The 21,995-nt window shown below is 39.9% G+C and overlaps 1 protein-coding gene across 3 annotated transcripts in view; it reads left to right on the top strand.

The window, feature by feature from the left end:
• ARL15 (ARF like GTPase 15) overlaps window positions 1–21,995 on the top strand; it is a 552,355-nt gene that overhangs the window by 330,358 nt on the left and 200,002 nt on the right. For all 3 annotated transcript variants that reach the window (XM_078066713.1, XM_078066714.1, XM_078066712.1), the window contains one exon: window positions 19,252–19,460. In XM_078066713.1, coding sequence (XP_077922839.1) covers window positions 19,252–19,460 — 209 coding nt within the window. The remainder of the gene's footprint in view (window positions 1–19,251; window positions 19,461–21,995) is intronic.

The following is a 21,995-nucleotide window of genomic DNA, read 5'->3' as shown; positions in this document are numbered from 1 at the left end:
TCATGGAAAATGATATTTTTATGACATATTGGGATAAACAAACTACTTACTGTGAGAGGTGATGACAAGAAATGGGAGGATTGTGCCCTGGCCCCCACTGGACACCCTAATGACCACAGGAATTTCAGTACATCTGTAATCCTTCCAAGGTACATATATGTTAGGAAGGTGAGATTTTTATCAAGGGATACTTTCTCTCTGATTTCAGTCTGAAGCTGTTTTGAACTTTATGCTGAGCAAACTACCTCTTCACCTACCATGTAGACACACACACACACACACACACACACACACACACACACTCTCTCTCTCTCTCTCTCTCTCTCTCTCTCTCTCTCTCTCTCTCTTCCTCACATGTACCACATGTTTCCAGTTCCCAATTCAAGTACTGATAGTCCTGTTTATTTACTTTTCCTTCAAAACCATGGCTTCTAATTGTAAGAAGAGAATACCAATCTCCCTGTGTTCCAAGTTCTTTTAGCTTCCTATCCAGATTGTGGTTAACGAAGATAAAGTCTAGATTTCTCAGGTGTGTATCATTACAATTGTTTCATCCTACTCACTTTTTAAAAAAGATTTTAGAGAATGGGGGAGGGAAGAGGGGCAGTGGGAGAGGGAGAGAGAGAGTCTTAAGCAGACTCTCCTCTGAGCAGGGACCCCAAGGCAGAGCTCAATCTCATGACCCTTAGATCATGACCTGAGCCAAAATTAAGAGTCGGACACTCAACTGACTCTGCCACCCAGGTGCCCCCATCCTTTTTACTTTTGAAGGATAATTAAAACTTAGTACTAGTGCAGCTGGATTGTGACATGAAATGCTCTCAAGGTTACTGTGGTCCCCCAGTAAGTAAACAGACCACCCCTGATGATTTCGGGGAACTAGTATATGGCTTTGAAATAATAATGAATCAAACTCTTATACTTCAAATCTGTAGGAACTATTGTAGACTGTAAACAAAATTATCTTAATAAATGGCTTTTCCATAAAAGGTCTTCCCTTAATTAAACAAGTTTAAAATACTACAGTGCCATAATTTGACAATGTTACATTTCCATTAGCTGTTGCATTAGCGAAGAAGGTGTTTCTTAAAACACTTACTGTATCTCATGTGGCATTTAACCAATTAAACTAATTAAGAGTATAAAAATAGATTTTGATGAAATACTAAGACATTTTAATACCAAGAATGGATTGAAAACCTTACAATTTGATTTTTAAGACTTTGAAATTCTTATATGTTATACTTTCCACAGTAGCATCTCACTTGGACACTTTGGAAACAGCTGAGGGTATGCCTCTAGTACCGAAATGTTATTTGAACAACTGGATATTTGATGATTTTAAGGACTTGTTAATTTCTTTTAGATGTAATGATATTTTTGGTTGTGTCTTTAAGAATTCTTTTTTTTTTTTTTTTTTTTTTTAGAAACCTAGACCAAAATATTTACAGATGAAACTATATGATATCTGAGATTTGCTTCAAAATAATATGACAGAGGAATTAGGTTGAGGCTGGATTGGCCAGAATTGATGGTTGTCGAGGCTGAGTGATGGTGTTCATCATACTTTTTTAGTTCTTACATATATTTAAAATTCTCCATAATAATGAAAGTAGCAGGAGTATAATACATCGTGTATTTGATGAACATTAAAAACCCTGTAATACTATCAAGAGGGCAGTGGGTGACTCTTCCCTGCTACCTTAAATCTGAACTATTGGCCTTTTTATTTCTGGTCTTTGCCTTTTTTTTTTTTTTTCTTTCATAGTTGTTGATCTTGCCTCTCTTTTTCTTTTAAAATGTTCTAATTTTTTTATTTGCTTTCTTTTGTGGCTGTCTCTTCTTGCTACTGTCCACATGCCTGTCTCTGGTGGTTTCTATTTCTCCTCTGTCTCCCACATAATGATTTACTACTTCTAGTATGCTCTGAGCAGAGAGCCAAGAAACTAAGTGTGATCACATTTTTTTTCTAGGCAAGATTTTTGTGTGGGCCTGAGGGACTTTTTAGAGTGGTTAAGCATGTGAGCTTTAGAATGTTAATTTGGGGCCCTTTCTGTTGGCTGCCCCATGGCTCCTAGTTTTTGGCTGTGTTCTGGATAGTTGAGGTATCCCATAGGTGTTTAGATATATTGTACAGTCATATGCCTTGAGACTGCAAGGAAGGTTTTTTTTTTTTTTAATGCAGTGATGGTGACATTGGAAGTAAAATTATTTTATTTACAACTCATCCAAAAGAAACTTAACTTTCCAATTGTTACTACTTTAAGGATCAGAATAATAAATACGCTGTTATAGGAAATACTTTGCAGCACATGTAAGTTGAAGCCTAAATGACATACTGTCATAAAGATATTATCAGTTCAGTGACCTGCTAGACCATGAGGTCATGAGTCAGGCAGGGGCCACATGTACGTAGTTGGCCACTGTTTTCCTGGTGCCCAGAACTGGGTCTGGTACATAGAAGCCACTCAATAAATACTTGTTAGTTGAGTAAGTGAATGAGTAATATAAATCCGATGACTATTTTTAGTTCAGCACATGTAAATTAATTGAGGACTCTATGCCTGTTCCTATACTAGGTCCTTGAAATATACAAAAGAATTGGTCTCAAAGCACAAGTAGAGATTGTCAGTCCAGAGCAGTCATAAGGAACTGGAAGTACTAAAAACACTTCGTTACAAGATCCTAACAGTGAAGGGATGAACAAAGATGCTCTAGAATAACAAAGGATGGAGACAGCAGTTTTGTAAAAATTAAGGAGGACTTCACTAGAGGAGATGTTTGGATGTAAGACTTGAAACATGCATAGGGTTTTTTTCGGTAAGACATGAGTGGAACAGGGGAAAAACAGCCATAGGAAAAATGTATGGTGGAGTTTCAGAGTGTCCAAGAACTTGGTGGTTACACAGAGGGTAAAGTTGGGTGATGGGTGATTGACTACTAGGAAAAGGGATAAGGGGTTAAGGATGATTCTTAAGATTCATAATTTGGGCGGCTGTCAATTCCCAGACAGGGAATCCAGGAGACTGGTTTAGAAAAGAATTCATGGCAAGAATGAGTTCACATGGGGACAAGTTGAGTTTAAAATACCTGGGAAACCTCTAGAAGGGAATATATGATAGATAGATGGTAAGGAATAAGAATACTGGGGCTTTGGAGAAGATTGGATAAGGGCATTTGAACTGTCTTCAGGATATTAGAGGTAGCTGAAACAATAGGAGTAAAGACATTCCCTAGGAGGACATGTAAAGTGAGAAGAAAGAATTCTGGGGAAAATCAGAGCAATCAAGAGATCTGTGCACTCTGAAGGCAGATACCATGTCTGTTCCATGTTCTTACCTGTACAGTAGAGTGTAGTACATGGCACTCAATAAGCCCTCATAACAATTTGTTTTTTAAATGTTGCCTTGGAAAGAAACATTTTGAAAAATTACTAGATGCTATTTACATAGAGCAATAACAAGTTGCCAGTAAGATTTAGGGTAAGTTTCCCCCCCCCCCCCCCCCCGTTTAGTTCATTAGCTCACATTCTGGAAGTTGCTACCTAGCTGCAGGTTCTTTAGCTTTGTTTCCTATTCCTGTGTAACAATTTATTACAAACTTAGAGACTTAGCAAGGCAAATATGGTTTTTTTTTCTTAAGTTAAACACAGAATTACCATGTGACCCAGCAATTCTCCTAGTTATATACTCAAGAATTGAAGATAGGTGTTCAAACAAAAACTTGTATACCAATATTTATAGCAGCTCTATTCACAGTAGAAAAAAGGTAGAAACAACCAGCACGTCCATCAGCAGATGGACAGACAGAATGTGGTATATTTATACGGTGAAATATTTAGCCATAAAAGGATCCCTTCCTAAGGTCACATTTTTCTTGGAGGATTTCAGTTCCTCAGGAATGGTTAGACTGAGGGCCTCCATTCCTGGCTACCTGTTGGCCAGAGGATGTCCTCTGTTCCTGGGCTCATGTGCCGTTGCAATATGGCAGTTTGCTTTATAAAAGTATCCTGACTGAGAAGGCAGCAGAGCTAATCTGTGGTTAAAATGGAAGTTACAGTCTTTTGTAACCTAATCATGGAAGTGACATCCCATCACCTTTGCCACATTCTTTTCTTTTCTTTTTCTTTTTTTAAGATTTATTTATTTGAGAGCATGAGCAGTGGGGAGAGGGAGTGGGAGAAGCAGAAGCAAGCTCCTCACTAAGCAGGGAGTGCGGCGGGGGGGGGGGCGGGGGGGGGGCACGCTCAGTCCTAGGACCCTGGGTTCGTGACCTGAGCTGAAGGCAGACACTTAACCGACTGAACCACCCAGGCGCCCCCACCTTTGCCACATTCGGTTGGTTAGAAGTAAGTCATTAGACCAGCCCACACTCGGGGAGGAGATTACACAAAGGCCTCAGCACCAAGAAGTGGGGATCACTGAGGGCCATCTTGGAGGCTGCCTCTCATAATGGGTAGCTTTTGCTGTTAATGTCTCTGTGAGGCTTTTGATTATTTCTATTACGATGATCATATGCTTTTCTTACAGAACCTTCCTCATGTAAACTCAAAAGAACATTTGAGTACCTGTGATTCCATTATGGCAGGTGTAAAGAAAGAGAAGATGTGGTTTCCTTTGTGAAAATATAAAATGTGGGTCATTCTTTTAATATTTCCTATTTTTTTTTTGGCAGAAATTATTTCTTAGACATTGGTTATTCGCAAGGATACAGAACCTTAGATTGATTAGTATACTAAGACTGTGTTTGTATGTGTATGAACCTAAGTGTGTGCACTGAATGAAATGATCTGATTCTTGAGGTTTACAGCAAGGCCATCATTTTTCTAATTAAAGAAGGGATAGATCTTGAAAGATACAAACCAAAGAATGGGGGTGAGGTAGATAGTGTTTTTCCTCTCCTAATTGCTGCATGCATGGTTTATCCATTTGTATATAAGAGATACTATTCAGAATAGCAACAAGTATATGATAAATGTGTTGAAAATAAGTTTTTTCTTAAAGGACTCTGATCTTATGTCAGATTGGCATACTTTTATACATGTCTACCCTATAATTGTTTCACTTACCTAAAATAAAGAGGACATGAATGGTGTGACAGGGCCTCATTAGTCAGCTCTGAAAGTAAGTCCTAATATCAGAGCTTTAAGAAAACTCAGCATTGTGGAGCCCTACGGGATACCTAATAAATGTGTCTTTTCATATAATCTCTTCTTTATCCTCAAGCAAATATATTCTTTAACTAACCCAATCTAAATAAAACTTAGTAGGCTTAGCATCATTTAAATTGCACTGTCTCCTTTCTTTTGAGTGTGTTCTTCATGGGAAACGGTATTTGGAAGTGAAGTGCTTAACCTCAGGCCGTGTTCAGACTCATTTGTCTTCTCTTTGGCTAGTGCACTGATTCCTAATCTTTTTATGCTGTGACACTCTATTTTGTGTAACCCTCTGTCCCCAAGTGCTGGGTGATGCATACATACTTATATTTTAAAGTTAATTGAAATTAATTTCATTTTGAGAGTTCCACTTGCCTCTTGAGATAATCGGAGACATCGCAGAGCTTCAAAGACAGAGGTGGCGATTATTGATGTAGTGATGTAGTTACACATGAAGAAATCTGTTTAATGGTATGTGTGATGTAGTGGGCTAATCTCATTTAAATATATAGTAAGTGTGTAAAAAAGGAAGTCTGATTACCTTAAGGACATTTTAATGAGTCGTTCATCCAGCCAGGGTTATAGAGTTTATTCATTTGGAATTGTCTGAAGTGGAGTGGTCTTATCACTAGTATTCCTTTTATTATAAGGGCAATTTCGAAGGACAGACGGAAAACTTACTTCTGAGGACAAAAAAGAACTGCCCTGCTTTAGAAAGAAGCTCAGAGAGAAGAGTATTTCAGACAAGAATTATGAAAGGAAGTAAGGGAGGGGCTCCTGGGTGGCTCGGTCAGTTAAGTGGCCGACTCTTGATTTCTGGTCAAGTCATGGTCTCAGGGTCGTGAGATCAAGCCCGGCGTCCCGCTCCACTCTCAGCGGGGAGTCCACTGGGGATTCTCTCTTACCCTCCCCCTACTCGTGCTCTCTCTCTAAAATAATAAAAACTTTTTTTTAAAAAGGGAGCAATAAAGGGTATTTTAGACTATATAAAAATGAGACTGCTTATACTCCAGCTCATGGGCAAATAACGCACATACTCATCCTTCCATTCACTTCTTAACTTCCTCAGCAAATATGGAAGCCTGCTCTGTGCCAGCATCTGCAGACGCCTGGAGACGTAGTAGTGAGCCCATTGAGCAGGAAGATCTTGAGTATCCTTAGCAAAGCTAATTGATAGAGACCTGACGAATGTGGCGTGTTTACAGAAAAGCTACCAAAAAGCTGTGAGTGTGAGAAAGTGGGTTATAAACAGATGCAAAGATTCCTGAGAAAAAGAGCCCATTTTGTACCTAGTTTTGCTTGCTTTTTCCTACTCCTAATGCACCTACATTGTATTTAAAAGTAGTCCTTTAAAAAAAAAAAAAAAAACTGTTTCCCCGAAATGGCAACCCTGCCTTAACCCACGCTTCTTGAGCTCTTGCTAGTGCAGTCATATGAGTTGTTGAATAAATGTACCAGTTTTTGATGATCCACGACTTTATAACAAAAGGGAGGGAAATGTAAAGTGTAAAAATAGCTGTGTGTATATCCGCCATATGTCAGCCGTCTGTGTAACAGCCGCTCCTAAAGGTACACACACACACGTGAAGTCAGTCTGCAGTAGTGACCGGTTGGGGTTTTCTCATCCTATAAAATGAGAGTGTCATGAAAGTGTCATCTTAATGTTAAATTGATAAATCAACACTGCTTCTTTAAAAATCTAGCTGAAGATCTCTGGGAGTAAAGGAACGTGCACACTCATCTGAAGGGGAGAAGTTTCTTTGATGTTCAGATTCCTCCCCCCACCCCCAACCTACAACAATGGGGGAAGAAGAAATTGGGGAATATGAAGTACTAGAGGCTGTGGGAGATACAGGATGAAGAAGAAAGTTACTAGAAAGAAGAAAGGGTCCACCTCAAATAAAAGCGTGGTTCATTTTTTTTTAAATTTTATTATGTTAATCACCATACATTACATCATTAGTTTTTGATGTAGTGTTCCATGATTCATTGTTTGTGTATAACACCCAGTGCTCCATGCAGAACGTGCCCTCTTTAATACCCATCACTGGGCTAACGAATCTCCCCACCCCCCTCCCCTCTAAAACCCTCAGTTTGTTTCCATATGATCCTCTCCATAGATGCAGAAAAAGCATTTGACAAAGTACAGCATCCTTTCTTGATTAAAACTCTTCAGAGTATAGGGATAGAGGGTACATACCTCAATATCATAAAAGCCATCTATGAAAAACCCACAGTGAATATCATTCTCAATGGGGAAAAACTGAGAGCTTTTCCCCTAAGGCAGGAACACGGCAGGGATGTCCACTATCACCACTGCTATTCAACATAGTGCTAGAAGTCCTAGCCTCAGCAATTAGACAACAAAAACGTGGTTTATTTTTTATAGCATTGGCTGCACTGGAAATAGCAGAGGAAAGTACTCTCCTTTGCCCGGTTTCTTTCAGCACCTGGTAGACTTTTCCTTCCAGGCGTTAGAACTCAGGTTAGTACCATAGTTCAGTAAGTTATAGGCTTAAATGGTGGCCCAATGATAATAGAAACAATAACAAATTAACTACACTTAATGAACATATAGAATATTCCAAGCACTGTGCCAAATGAGTTATCTCGTTTAATTGCAACAATCCTATTGGGTACCTAAGTATTATTATTTTTCCCTTTTATCAAAGGGAAACCCCAAGGCTTAGAACAACTAAGCCAATTATCCGAGGTCACTAAGATGACATGGTGGAACTAGATTTTGAACCCAGTGAGTCTGACATCAGGGTACGTGCTAATCATTCCACTGTCCTACCCTCTATCCGAGCTAACCTGCCTCTCACGACTAAACCCAACTCCAGTGCTTGCCTTATTTTCAGGGAAAATTATGTGTGCCAAGTTCTGAAAAAATTGGAGCCTTCCAAAAGTTTTGGAGCATAAGTGATCCCTAGGCTGACAACTGCCCCTATTTATTTATGATTTGTAAAGCACATTGACTTGTCTAATTATAGAGTTCAGATTATAATGTATATTAGCTTTTTTTTTTTTTTTTTAGGATTTTATTTATTTGACAGAGAGAGACACAGCGAGAGAGGGAACACAAACAGGGGGAGTGGGAGAGGGAGAAGCAGGCTTCCCGTGGAGCAGGGAGCCCGATGCGGGGCTCGATCATGACCTGAGCCAAAGGCAGTCGCTTAACGACTGAGCCACACAGGCGCCCCTTTGCTTTTTTTCTTTTTTCCCATTTGCTGTTTTATGCTTAAGCCTAACCATGGACCCTTGCTGAACTTGTATAATCCGTAGGGTGGCAACAAATAGGACAGAAGGGAAGAGTACATGAAAGAAAACTTAAACCTCCTTTAGGAGTTGTGATAAGCATTTCCATCAAGAATAACAGAGTATTGGGGCGCCTGGGTGGCTCAGTTGGTTAAGTGTCTTCCTTCCGCTTGGGTCATGATCTCAGGGTCCTTGGATCCAGTCCTGCATTGGGCTCCCTGCTTGGCCCTCTGCCCCTCCCCACCCCTGCTCATGTGCATGCACTCTCTCTCCTTCTCTCTCAAATAGATAAATCTTAAAAAAAAAAAAAAAAAAAAATGAAGTATTAAAAGACAAAAGGGTAAATATGAGTGGGATCAAATAAATGTTGTGGACCAAGCAGAATTCCCTTAAGGTTTTATTACATGAGTAGGTTACTAGTAATGTTTTGAGGTCAAATTAATCACAAAACAGAAATTACAGTTAGAGGGGCGCCTGGGTGCCTCAGTTGTTAAGCGTCTGCCTTCGGCTCAGGTCATGATCCCAGAGTCCCGGGATCGAGCCCCTGCATCGGGCTCCCTGCTCTGTGGGAAGCCTGCTTCTCCCTCCCCGGCTCCTCCTGCTTGTGTTCCCTCTCTCGCTGTCTCTCTCTCTCTCAAATAAATCAATAAAATCTTTAAAAAAAAAAAAAATACAGTTAGAGTAAGAACCTAATATTCTACCTTTGAAGGTCAAAGCTTATAATCTGTTGTCCTAATTATTTATTGCTATGTGGGATGAGACATTAGATGTTGTAAACTTTTTCTGTGGGCTGTGAATTTATGTTCATCTAGAACCTCATGTTGTCAGTTTTGTCATATGGTTGGTGTAAGTCAAAGTTTACAGTAAAAAATACTTGGGGGGGGGTGGTAAGCTACGCTAGAATACCATAGCCTTTCCACAGTATTAGAAGATTGTATTTCACCCCGAGTATGGAAGAAACGCCTTCCATTTCAGCCAGAAAATTCACGTTGTGGCTCTTCCCAATTTGTTGCTTGGTCAATGGCAATTGCAACAAAATTGTTCCCAGACTCTTTCCTAGTCTGGGCACCAGATTTTCCAGAATACTACAAAATGTGCTTTTTGTTTTTTTGTGTTAGGCCAATAGCCCAGGAATTTGCTGCTTGGTAAACATTTGGAGCTATGCACATAGTGATCACCTTGATTTTGTGGGTCTTCTAGGCAGTAGGCCCTTGGCTTTTATGGGAGTACAGAAGGGAACATTTTCCCACAACTCTTCCCACAGCTTGTTTGTTCTACACTTTCAGTTTCTCAGAGCTGCTTGTTCTGTGGGGCCTCAGGGCAGGCTGACGGATCCCCAAGAGCGCAGGGTAATGCTCTTAGTTGTGTTTTAGTATGGTGCTCAGCACATGTACCCTTATGGCTGCACATTTCCCAATACTAAAACAGAACTCTGAGAAAGGCAAAAAGCTGTGAATAGAGTGTAATTTTATTGTGTATGCAGAATTAAAAATTTTTTAAATTAAAAATGTCAGATGAGCGATTCCTTGCAGAACTGAGTATGTACCAGAAATGTAAAAACTACGTGCTAGTAACAGTAAGCCAACAAGCTGCCACCATCCATCAAGAAGATAGCCTATTTCTGTGTCATGAAATGTGTCGTTGGGTGAACTCTACATTCTGCATGTGAGAAATCTGAGTAAACATTGTATAAAAGATTAACCAATTCATGGAAAAAAATAGTGATTGTGTAAGACTGTGTTAGAGGCATTCAGAGTGTGAAAATGAGTGAGGCACACAAAGGCTCCAAACTCCCAGATGGCTCGAAGATGAAATGTGCATTCAGGTAACTCTGCTACGGGCTAGAAAGTCTTATGAAGAGTGCCGAGAGAAAGAGATTAAAAGTTTCTGAGACGTTCTTTCCAGCCGGGAGACTGTGGGAAGGCTGGGTGGAATAGGTGATCTGGCCCGTGCAGGGTAGGTGGTGATTTCCCTGTGCAGGAGCCGAGGGGAGAACGGATATGGCAGGAACTCTAGGCAGGGGGGGATAACAACCAAAGACGTGATAGTGGAAGCCTGGTCTAGTCTGGGAGAGAGCAAGTTGCACTTGTGGAGGGTACAAGGAGACGAACGGAGAGACGGAGTAAGGAATGGCCTGTTGGAGCCAGATCACAGAGAACTGTAAATGCTAAGTTGTGTCGTTTGGGAATCTCAGGTTTTATAGGCATTTGATGTTTTTGAGCAGAGTGGTGATAGAGCTTGAGCTAGTTTCCTGGATCAGTATTAATAATGTCATCAGAGCACTGCCAGGACAGAAGCAAGGAGATCAGTTAGAGGGCTGTTCTGGTGATCCAGATGGAAAGTGGTTGTGGGTGTGGACCAGAGTGAGAACGTAGAGGAGGGCAAGATAATCAGGGAGCAGGCGGAGTCCTCAGGTATGGCAGTTAGAACTTGATGGTGAAGGTAATGATGTACAGTTGTGCTTTGTGTAACCCGGACATCCAGAATCCTTGTTGAGGGGCAGGATAACGTGGGAAAAGGGCAATTGGTGTAACAGCTTTTTGTTTGTAAAAGGTAGGCTGAGGACCACCTGCTTCCGAATTTTCTGAGGATGTGCTATTTGAAGTCTGATGCCAAGGCTGCACATGTTGTAATAACCTTTCTAGGCTCCAAAGCATGTGATCACTGGGTTAGAATTCCAGCATAATGAGACCAAGGAGATTAGTCCAGTTCCTATATAGACCTCTTAATTTTGCGATTGCACTCCCAACTCTGGCTGACCTATCTTTGGACAGGAGATAGGGTGAACGTAAAGATAGTTCGGTGTAACACATTTATTTCTGCTGAAAAACAGCCCCAAATATGCCTGAGTTTTAGCAGATCCCTGTGGTCCCTTTTGCATATTAAAGATCACAAGTATGTACAATTCTAAAACCCCTATGGGGTCTTAGCCTCTTCGCTCTCAAGAATTATTGAGACCTCGGTGCCTTGGCAAAGCTGGAGATGTTATGAAAATAACGTGCAGTTCTCCTCAAGCAACCACTAATGGGAGGTAGGTGGATGAGGCCCCAAATGCTTCCAGTTCTAGCCTGAGTCAGTTCAGGCTACCCACAGTGGTTGCTGTTTGGATAGCTCTTTTTGTGGGTTGTCTCTTTCCCTCTCCCACTTCCTCACTCTGCCACTAGCATTTTCTGCATTCACCGCTTGAATAAACCCTTTACACTGGGGGAATCCAAAATAAGGCAGAAACTATTTGTTGACATATATTTCCTTTACTGACTCTCTTATACCCTTTGGGAGTAGGAAGAACTCTTTTTTTTCTTGTCCACATTTTTTACCCCTCCCTAAGAAACTGTATTGCTAATAAATACAGGAATACCTTACTAAGTGAATCTTTTTCAAGCTGTGCAGTTAGCTATATGTCCAGGAGTGTGGAGAGTATTCATTTTTAAGGTTTATGAAATCTAGAGGCTTGGCACTTTAGGATTGGAAGAAGCTCAGCTATGGGTAGGTAGTACTGTCTGCCCTAAGTACTAACAGATAATGGGTAGTCAACAAGGCCCTTAAGCAAGACAAGACTACCCAGGTAATGTCCCCCAGGCTCTGAAATAATTCTCCATTTACTGCTGCCTCACGCCCAGACACTGACTGGCTTACAAAGCCATCCATATTCTGTCTTCACACTGGCCATTACTTGTCACTAGCTGAGACTTCTTCGGCTCCTTGTCTTCACTGTGCCCCCACCCACCCACCCACTCCTAGTTTCCTCTTAGCTTATGCTCCCAGCCACACGCTCCCCACTGGAATGCCTTTGTTCCTCTTCTCTCCCTTTCATTGGAACCTCTTACACTCTCTGGGAAGCAGCACCGTGTAGGAGAAAAGAATACATGGTCTTTGGAATCAGTCCAAACTTTGAATCCTGGATCTGCCATTTATTAGCTGGATATGGAGAAAAGTGCGTAGTAAACTTTCTGTCCCAATTTCTCCATCTCTTAAATAAGGATAATAACTCCTAAAAAGTTAAGTGAGGTGATGTATATAAACACCTTTACAAGGTTAGATGTGATGTAATATGTCGGTGAGGCAGGGGTGGATGACGACTATGTGTTAATTGTCTTTTATATTCTACGTGGGTGTTCTCAGCACATCTCTCTGTGAGCCTGAGGACTGTGGTCTCCTCCAGCTCAACCGTTTATCCTGTTCAGTGGTGGTTCTCCTCCCATCATGTAGACCACATTTTTGTTTTTCATAAATTTTTCTAAATTTTTTTTTTTATTATCTAGAGTGTTTTGGGGTGTTTTTGTTTTTGTTTTTGTTTTTGTTTTTGACTCTGAAAGCAAAATAGGACAATACACCTCCCTTAGGAGAGCTTGACTTTGAATCTTCACATTTTTATACTTTGTACTGACCATTTAAGGAGGGCTTAATTTAAGATGTTTTGACTTTTTGGGGGTGGGGGTAGGGGGGTTCCGTAACAAAAGTTTGAGTTTAAATATGTAGGTCTTAGTCCTCCCAAACTCTTAGTATTTCAGTTTTTAAAAACAGGCTGAGTGAGTTTGATGTAGAGAAGATGAAAAGAATGAAAGAAACCATCCGTCAGAAAGACCCAAGACTCCACAGATGGGAGGGGTAAAAAAAGAATTTAAAAGTATTACTTTTCTGTCCCTTCTCGGGTCCTGCTCTCTGAACGTTTTCTCCCCATGCTGGAAACCATTCTTCTTAAAGTAATACTGCTGAGGTGACTTTTGTTCCGAGGACACATCCTCCTTCTCTAAGATTTGAAGAATTAATTTACAATTAAAATTCTCCAAAATTGGCTTCTTTTTTTGGGTTCTCCAGTCTCATTAAGTTTTCCAGAGGGAAAATAATCTTACTCTCCTTCATTTTCTTCAGACTGTGGTAAGAGGATGGAAAGAGAGGACAGTCTTGATCCTCACCCTCACTGTGTCGCGGCAGGGTGGCCGAGCACAGCGGATGCCCTCGCCCTGGTGCCTGGTCAGCCACACGTAGCCCCTCGGCAAACCGTCTTTGGATCGGACCGACCACACCTGCTCCTCGACCAGCACAGCTACCTGCTTTTCCTTTCAGAGACAGGATTAGATCTCCAACTGTTTTAGTCTTAGGGGTTCCTAGCAGTCAGCAAGAAGCGAGAGGAATATCTAGAACGCACTATCCAGTACAGTAGCCATCAGCCACGTGTGGCGTCTGAACTTCAAATTTAAGCAAATTTAAATAAAATTCAGTTCCTCCGTTGCACTGGCTGCATTTCAAGTACCCAGTAGCCACCATGGCTAGTGGTTACCATATTGGAAAGCACAGGTAAAAAATTAACACAAGGCTCCCTGCTCGGCAGGGAGTCTGCTTCTCCCTCTGACCCTCCCCACTCTCATGCTCTCTCTCTCTCATTCTCTCTCTCTCAAATAAATAAATAAAATCTTTTAAAAAAAAAAAAAAAAGGGCGCCTGGGTGGCTCAGTTGGTTAAGCGACTGCCTTCGGCTCAGGTCATGATCCTGGAGTCCCTGGATCGAGTCCCGCATCGGGCTCCCTGCTCGGCAGGGAGTCTGCTTCTCCCTCTGACCCTCCGGACCCTCCCCCCTCTCATGTGCTTGCTCTCTCTCATTCTCTCTCTCTCAAATAAATAAATAAAATCTTTTAATTAAAAAAAAAAAAATTAACACAAAAAGTTTAGTTAGAAATCACTGGTCTGGAGATGAGATTTTCCATAAGGACAGCCTTCCCCCCCCGTCCCCCTGCCATAGGGACAACTTTGAACAACTGTTTTTATTGTTATTGTTGACTCCTGTATGTCCCTGTTTTTGTTTGTTTGCCTTTTATAGCTCATTGGGTTTATCTTTCAAAGAACAACTCTTGTAAGAAACTTATTTATGGTCTTTTAACTTAAGGGAACTAAGCCTTTTTTTGGCTGCGAATAACAAAATATTCTTCTAACATTGGCTTGAATAATAGGCCTTTACTGTACTCCAGAACAAGGGGTTCTTACAATGTCGGTGGTTGGTACAGCTGCTCATCGGTGTTCTCCACGACCAGGCTTGCTCTGTCTTCCCGTTCTGACGGGTCCTCAGTGTGTTGGCGGGTCTCCTTCAAGACTGCTGGGTTAACACAGTTCAAAGTATCATCTTATCACCTAATGAAATAAAAAAAACCAGGAGAGAGGTGGCTCTCTTTGGGCATCTCTCTTTTTATTGAGGGACACTTTTTTTTTTTTTTTCAGAAGCTCCCAGCAAACCTTTGTTGAGTCCCAGTTTGCTAGAACTGAATAATCTGCCCATGCTGTAGGAGAGAACTTGGAAAACAGATACTTGGCATTTTTAACCTCTGTAATGCTAGGCTGGCTCTGCTGGTAAAGAATGTAAGCCCTGTGAAGACTGAAGTTTTTGTCTGTTTTGTTTGCTACTATGTCCCCAGCACCTGGGATGGTGCCAGGTGCTCAATAATCGTCTCTTAGCTGAATTAATGGATATTAAGAGAATGTTCCATAGTTGTCCATATGTACCATAGAAAAGTTGTCCATAGTTGCCATAGTGTGCCTTTAAAAAGAACCTTGCATGATGAAGACACGTTACGCTCCTATCTTCTAGTTTTTCTCTTGTAGTGGCTTAAACCAGGCTCCCCTGATTGATTGGCTCTCAGATTGAACTCTTAGATGACCAGAGGCTCCTTACAATGTTTAGTAAGGCAGTATCAGACCCTCTCTACTGTTAAGATACCCCTTTGTTTTTTAATCAGTGTACAAAATACAGGCCGGGTTTGAGTTGGGTGTTTAACCTTTTTATATAACAATTTAAACGACACAAAGCTTGCACTATTCAGTCATTAAAATGAGTGGCCCCAGACCACTGTTTGATGTGATGTCCTGTGTTATGTTACTCCCTTTGGACTCGGTTTGTGGATGAGGAATATTGGGATGTGGACATCAAATGGGTGTTCTGAATTCTCCCAGTTAGGCTCGCATCTCAAAGCATCTGGCAGCTGGGTTAATGACATATCCATTTCTCATTTTAATCTGGTGGCTTAACTAAGATCCACTCAGCCAGACTGACCAACTTTATACGACCCTTCATCCCACTGCTGGTTTCCTGGGCCCTAATCTGGGTTTAGGCTGCTGCTGACCAAGCCATTGGGCAAAAGGCTGAACTGGAATTTCGAATTCCAGGCCCAATGTTTGTGATGAACATCAGAAATGCTAAGATTGGGCAGATAACTGTGTGGTAGCAGACTAAAGAAAAGGGTCTTTGCACCATTAATAATGTATTATTCACATACTTTGTCATAGACGGGACATTTTAAGGAATTATGACATTTCTTTTTGGGTTTGTTTCTACCAACACAGTCATTGGACTCACCATCATTTTGTCTCACTATTTTCAGGTGTCTTATGTGCTCCTAAATGTGGCAGATGGAAATAGTTTCTTGTTGAAAGAGATGAGCCTCATGAGTTGGATTTTGAGTATGTCCCGGTGTCTTATGTGCTCCTAAATGTGGCAGATGGAAATAGTTTCTTGTTGAAAGAGATGAGCCTCATGAGTTGGATTTTGAGTATGTCCCATGTATTTCCAACGGAAAAGTTCCATTGGAATATGCAACCAGTATTCTTCTCTTTATATTTGATTCTCTGCACACCCTCTTAATCCTATGGCCGTATTGATTCCCTCTAATGTATTTATAGGCCTTGTTGTAGTTATTATTACTTGAAAGAATTTGAGAATTTGATCTAAAGGGAATAATGGATTTTTAAATATTTCTTCTGGTTCTTGCTCAGTGACTTGTATAGAATAGTACTTCATAATACTATTCATTGAATTAATTGGCTGGAAATGTTCTTGGACATGTTCCTACTCTGAGCATTAATATATATAGGCACCTAGTACCTTTTATTCTAATAGGTTGCTTCCCCCCCCCACCCCCCGCCTTGGCTTATGTGGTAATAGAGTGTTTTGCTTAGTTTTATCACCTTCCCAGTCAATGATCCTTCTCTTTCAATCTCATTAGACCTAAATATATATTTTAGATGTGTAACCTTGGCCACATTATGTAATCGTTTCATGTTTTAGTTTTATTATTGATAAAATGAGAGCCATAAGAATACCTGCCTCTTAAGATTGTCAAGGGTAAATGATTTAATATATGTAAAACACTTAGCAGAACCAACATTTATTTTGGAACTGTACTTGGTCAATTGCAACTGTTGGTTGACTATAGATACAAAAGTTGGGCAAAATCACGGAACCATTTTGTGAACATTAATGAGCTCTATGGAATTTACAGTAAAGCATGTTGCATATGTTAGATGAAAATTGTGTGCTACACATCCTTTAATAAAATTTGTAATAAATTATGTACAGATATGTACATGCACAGTATTTTTGTTTTAAACATTTACCATCAGGTAACACTGCTGCTACTTTTGCTCCTCAAGCTTATGGATGGTTCTCTAGCATATGGATAATGTCTGGATGTAGCTTGTAGCAGATGCTGTTGGTATCCTACCCAGATCTCCTTTACTGGGCCAGTGCATCCATCTCCCAGCTGCTGCGAGTATTGGCTGCTAATAACTCACACCTGTACCCTTCTCCAGAGGCCTGCCCTTGGCTGACCATAATTGCCTCAACTAAATATGTCTGGGAGAGTATGAGATCACATCCCTACCCCCTCCTGTTCCCTAGGGTGGCTCATAGCCAATGACTGTACAGGGGTATAGCAGCCCAGCCCCCTTGCCTTTGGACTGGACAACTTCTGTGGTTTAGTACATGCTCTAGAGTTCCTCAGTGGATCAAGCGGAGGCTGGATTTCTGAAACCGTATCTTTGCCTAGCTCCTTCCCAATTCTAGCTTGCTTTTTTTTTTCACTCCTGGTTTCTCCTGATAATACTATCTGTAATTAGGCATTCAAGAAATGCCATCTCAGGCTCTGTTCCTAGGGAACCTGGCCTAAGGTGTTGCTAATTTCCATGCCTCTGTTGTTTTCTTAGTTCAACCATCACTTATGCAACTGCCTACCTATATTAAATAATCTCTGGCTTAATTTCTTTTTCTTTTGCTTTGTTTTGTTCTGCTTTCTTGGTTGGATGTTACCCCTATTCATATGCCATGTCTTTACATATTGAAGGTTACTCAACATTAACTGTCCTTGATCATCTTATATAGCAGGTTGTTTCAGCAAAATATTATGACAAATACCCTGGATTTTAAAATCTGAAAATTAGTTTTAAATCCTGAGTCAGTTATACCTCCCTCTTAGGGTGGTTATAAGAATTATATGAGCTCTTCTTTTGAAAACACCTAGCACTGTGCCTGGACCTAGAAAGTGCTTAATAAATGGTAGGTGTTTGGTAACTACTATTTTTGAAGAGAATTGCCCAGTCCAGTTGAGATGCCACCTCTCTTGCTCTCATCCCGCTTAAGGAGTACCTCTCTCACAGTGCTTTATTTTTTTTTTTTCTATTTCTCCCAGAAAAATGTGGGCTTCTTAATGTCATCCAGTGGTGTGTTGGCCTTCAGGGGAAGAAAAGACCTGATGATAGCTGTTGTTGATTTTGATGGTGAAAATATTCCCACCCTGTCCAGTTTTGAGCTTCCAGTATGGTGTCCTTGAACACAGAGTTGGAAAGAGATGCACACGTTTGGCCGTTGCCAGTTAGTGCATGCCGACTCCAGTCCTTAATCTCTGTGCCCCTAGCACTTAGCACAGTATATTCAATATAGGAGCTAAATATTCAATGGATGGCTAACATGTAGTTACTGAACTTAAGGTTAAGACTTGATCGTATGCACTAAATTGATGAAATACCTTTATCTAATTTTTGTTGTATAACCAATAAGCCTCCCTCCCATCCCCTAACCCAACCCCCATACAAACACTGCCTGTGCTATTCATGAATTGAATGAAAGTAAAGGAAGCAGTCATCATGATGTAGTGGGGAATGCCCATGCCCTCCCTGGATAGGTTGTCTACTCAGATGCAAATCTCAGTTTTGTGATTGACTAGACATATGAATGGGGATTACTCACTTCACCTCTCTTGGCCCCAATTTCCTCAGACAGTTGGACTGGACAGTCTCTCCAGGTCTTTCTAGTCTCAAAATCCATAAAGCCTAATTAGTGTATAATTTCACTTCCTCCTTCCCTCATTTCCCTCATTCCTGTACTGAGCTTCAAGTTATATATTGTGCTGGATATTGGGAATACAAAGAAGAATAAGACGTGGCCCTGGCTGATGAGAATCTCAGTGTCTTTTGTGAACACCCCGTTATACCAAGGCCATGAGGATGCTCATTGCCAAATGGGTTTATGCCAATGTATCAAGATTTTAATTCATCACAAATTTCAGCACTTTGATACATGAAGGTATTGTGCTAGTAGTTTTCACTTTCTAGATGAATTAAACAAGGCTGCCCTGATCAGCAAGTAGTTCTTTTAGAAAATATCAAGCTAATGTTCATTGTCTGGGAAAAAAAGCCTCTCTGAACAGCTAGGTTACACTGCTCTCTGAGTTAGGCTCAGACTCAATTTATAAAGAGTGGAGTTTATTTTGGGCTAGTAAGCAAAATCTGAAAACATTTTGAGTTTGAATCTAAAAAGTATCCTGGTTTTTCTCACATATTTTGATAAGAAAGGTATGAAGAATGACTCCTCAACTTTGGTGTTCTTCTTCAAGGCCACATCCACCTGTTGGCTCTCATGCCTTTGTTGTCATCAACCATGTTTTCTGCACTTAATTTTTAAAAGCTACACTGGTTTCCAGTAGGAATTACTGTTGAGTGTTCCCAACAGTACTGTTCAGTGTTTTTTCAGTTTCTGAATGCTGTTTTTAAAAAGAGAATTTGTTTTGTTTTTGACAGGGGCTGATAATATCCGGAAATATTGGAGTCGCTACTACCAAGGATCTCAAGGGGTAATATTTGTATTAGACAGTGCCTCTTCAGAAGATGATTTAGAAACTGCTAGAAATGAACTGCACTCAGCTCTTCAGCACCCACAGTTATGCACTTTACCCTTTTTAATATTGGCCAATCATCAAGACAAGCCAGCTGCTCGATCAGTCCAAGAGGTATGTCTCGTTAACGTGACAACTCTTTGTCTTGTTTGTTGCACTTTTGCTGCCACCTTGGAATCTGAAAACTTGCCTATAATTAGGGATATGCTGGTTATGTTGTTTTTCCACATGAAACTGTAATTTTCTTAGAAAGTAGAAAGATTATATCAATCTATAGAAATTATTGTTTCTATATCTTTCTCCACGTGGAAAGCATAGGTTTTTTTAAAAAACTGTTCAGTGAAGTTAGAGGACTTATCTGAATTTTTCTCATCTATTTTCTCATCCGAAGGCCTGGTTATTGAACATTTTTTACCCTGCCAGCTTACTTAGTTCATTCTTTTCTCCAGCTTTTCAAGGAATGCATCGTGCGTATTACCATGCATCATTTGCCCTCAAATGTCATGTTCTTGTCCCTCTGAAATGCTCACTGTTGACTAGAAGCAATGAGTCCTAGTCTGTAACCAGCCAGGCTGAAAATTGATGTCTTATCTTGCAAGTTCCATGCCACCAAATACGCTTTAATATGGACCCATTCTTTATCTTCCTCATTTAATTTCATTTCTTAGCTTGTATCTCACCTATAAAAACATGAGCCTAGTTCTGGGGGAAAAAAAAATTCAGTGTCTCACCCAGCAGAGTTTCTGATTCATGGATACTAAAGGAAAAACATAGGTGAATAATTTTTTAAAACTTGAATTGTAGTGAATTTTAACCTAAGCACAGTGAAATACACTTCTCATGTATTCCTTTACACCTGTAACTTTCAGAATAGGTTTCTCCCCCTCCTTCAGAAAATTCTGTGCTTCCTTTAGTGACTTCAGAATAAGATAATTAAGAGGAACAACCCTACCCTTTAGTCTGAAAAATTGGATGAGGAGTCCAGGACATAAGATGTTCTAACTCCAGACTTCTCTCACACTTAATGTGGGACCCATTCAAAAAGCTTTGTTCCTTCGCTGTCTTCTCATCAGTAAGATGGCAATAATGCAGTTTTTTTTTTTTTTTCTTAATAAATGAGTGGGATGATTTTGGATAATTCACTTTGAAGTTGAAAGTACTAAGCAGTAGAAGAGGTACTACATAGAGAATTTTCATTTAAGTTTTAGGAAAATAGCAAAGAAGGCAAGGGTTTCTTATTAAATAGAACTCATCTATCCTCTGTTGCTTCCTTCAGCATTAAGTGGTCAGCAAGCATCTTTTCCCTTTTTAGATTTTGTGAAATCTAGATAATATTAAGTAATTAAGATAAAAACAAAGCAATGCAAATCTATTCAGAGAGTCATTAATGTGCAGATCTTCAGCTTTGTGGTTGTGGTGCCTCCTGATTTGTTCTTAAGGCTTTGGGTAAATCTTTTAACTTCTCAGCACCAGTTTTTCTGTCTGTAGAATGGATGTAATAGTATTTAATGATGGGTAGTTATGAGTGTTATATTAGTTTATAATTATAAGGTACTTGCTGAAAATGCATTGTTCTGAGATTCATTGTGGGAAATATAGGTATGAATACAAATCGATATAATGTTTTGTACATAAATAATATGTAATACATCTATAATAAAACATATGAAATACATATACAAGTGACCTTATAACTTCAAATCCCTTTTTCAAGTTATTTACAATAGCTGATTTTTTTTTTTTCTTTTAAATTTAAGGAACTGTTTTCCTTAGACATAAAATTGAAACTAATTTTTCTTGAAATCAAATTCACAACTCAGGGTAATCCTCCATAAAAATTGAAGACTGTCACATCGCAGAAAGGAAGCTTTTAACAGTTAGTTGCTCTGGAATATGCTTTGTGTGTGTTGGCTAGCTCTCTTTCCTAGGAAACGGGCAGATACCTTTCTGTGATTCATCTTTTACCGAGACAGAGACTGTAAATGTAGAAAAAAAATGTAATGATTTGAAAATTATTCAAAACTTGTATATACTGGAATATGTATGACTTTGACTTTCTATTTATATCAACTTTAAATGAATTTTCCTCAAATTTTTTGCTTGTGATGGAATTTGCAAACACCATTTTGAGGACTGCTTAAGGCATTTTCCCTGTGGTTCTGTAAACACATCTGTACAGGTGCGTGTTAACATTTTAGACTTTAATTGAAGACATGGGCAAATTCAATTATAGATCTTGAAGTTTCTCGAAACATAATGAAGTACTCGTACTTTGGATTTGGCAGAAAAAGAAATGGAAGCTTCTTATTTTACTCATTGCTTGAATGAGAAAGAGGTTCCTCAGTATAGTGATGTTATGATGCCTTGTTGAAGTATCCCCAGAAATGTTTTAGGGATTAAATCAATATCTTATTAATAAGTTAACATAAAAGTGAAATTGTAAAAACTGAATCTTAAACTTTTAATGAATGGTAATCTCAAAATGGTTGGGAGGAGGCATGGGTAGAAGAGGGGGTAGAAGATTAAAAAGTGAAAAAACTTACATGTTATTTGAAATATGTTTAGAGGCGGTCATCTGTTTACTACTCCTCCTTTCCTTATTACAAAGGTATTACGTGCCCTGTGCTCTGTTGCGTTTAAACATTTTTA

Source organism: Halichoerus grypus, chromosome 2 (assembly GCF_964656455.1).
Source record: "Halichoerus grypus chromosome 2, mHalGry1.hap1.1, whole genome shotgun sequence".
In the NCBI taxonomy this organism is placed as follows: domain Eukaryota; kingdom Metazoa; phylum Chordata; class Mammalia; order Carnivora; family Phocidae; genus Halichoerus; species Halichoerus grypus.
The sequence above is the reverse complement of the archived record's forward strand: the minus strand, read 5'-3'. Positions and strand labels throughout refer to the sequence as shown.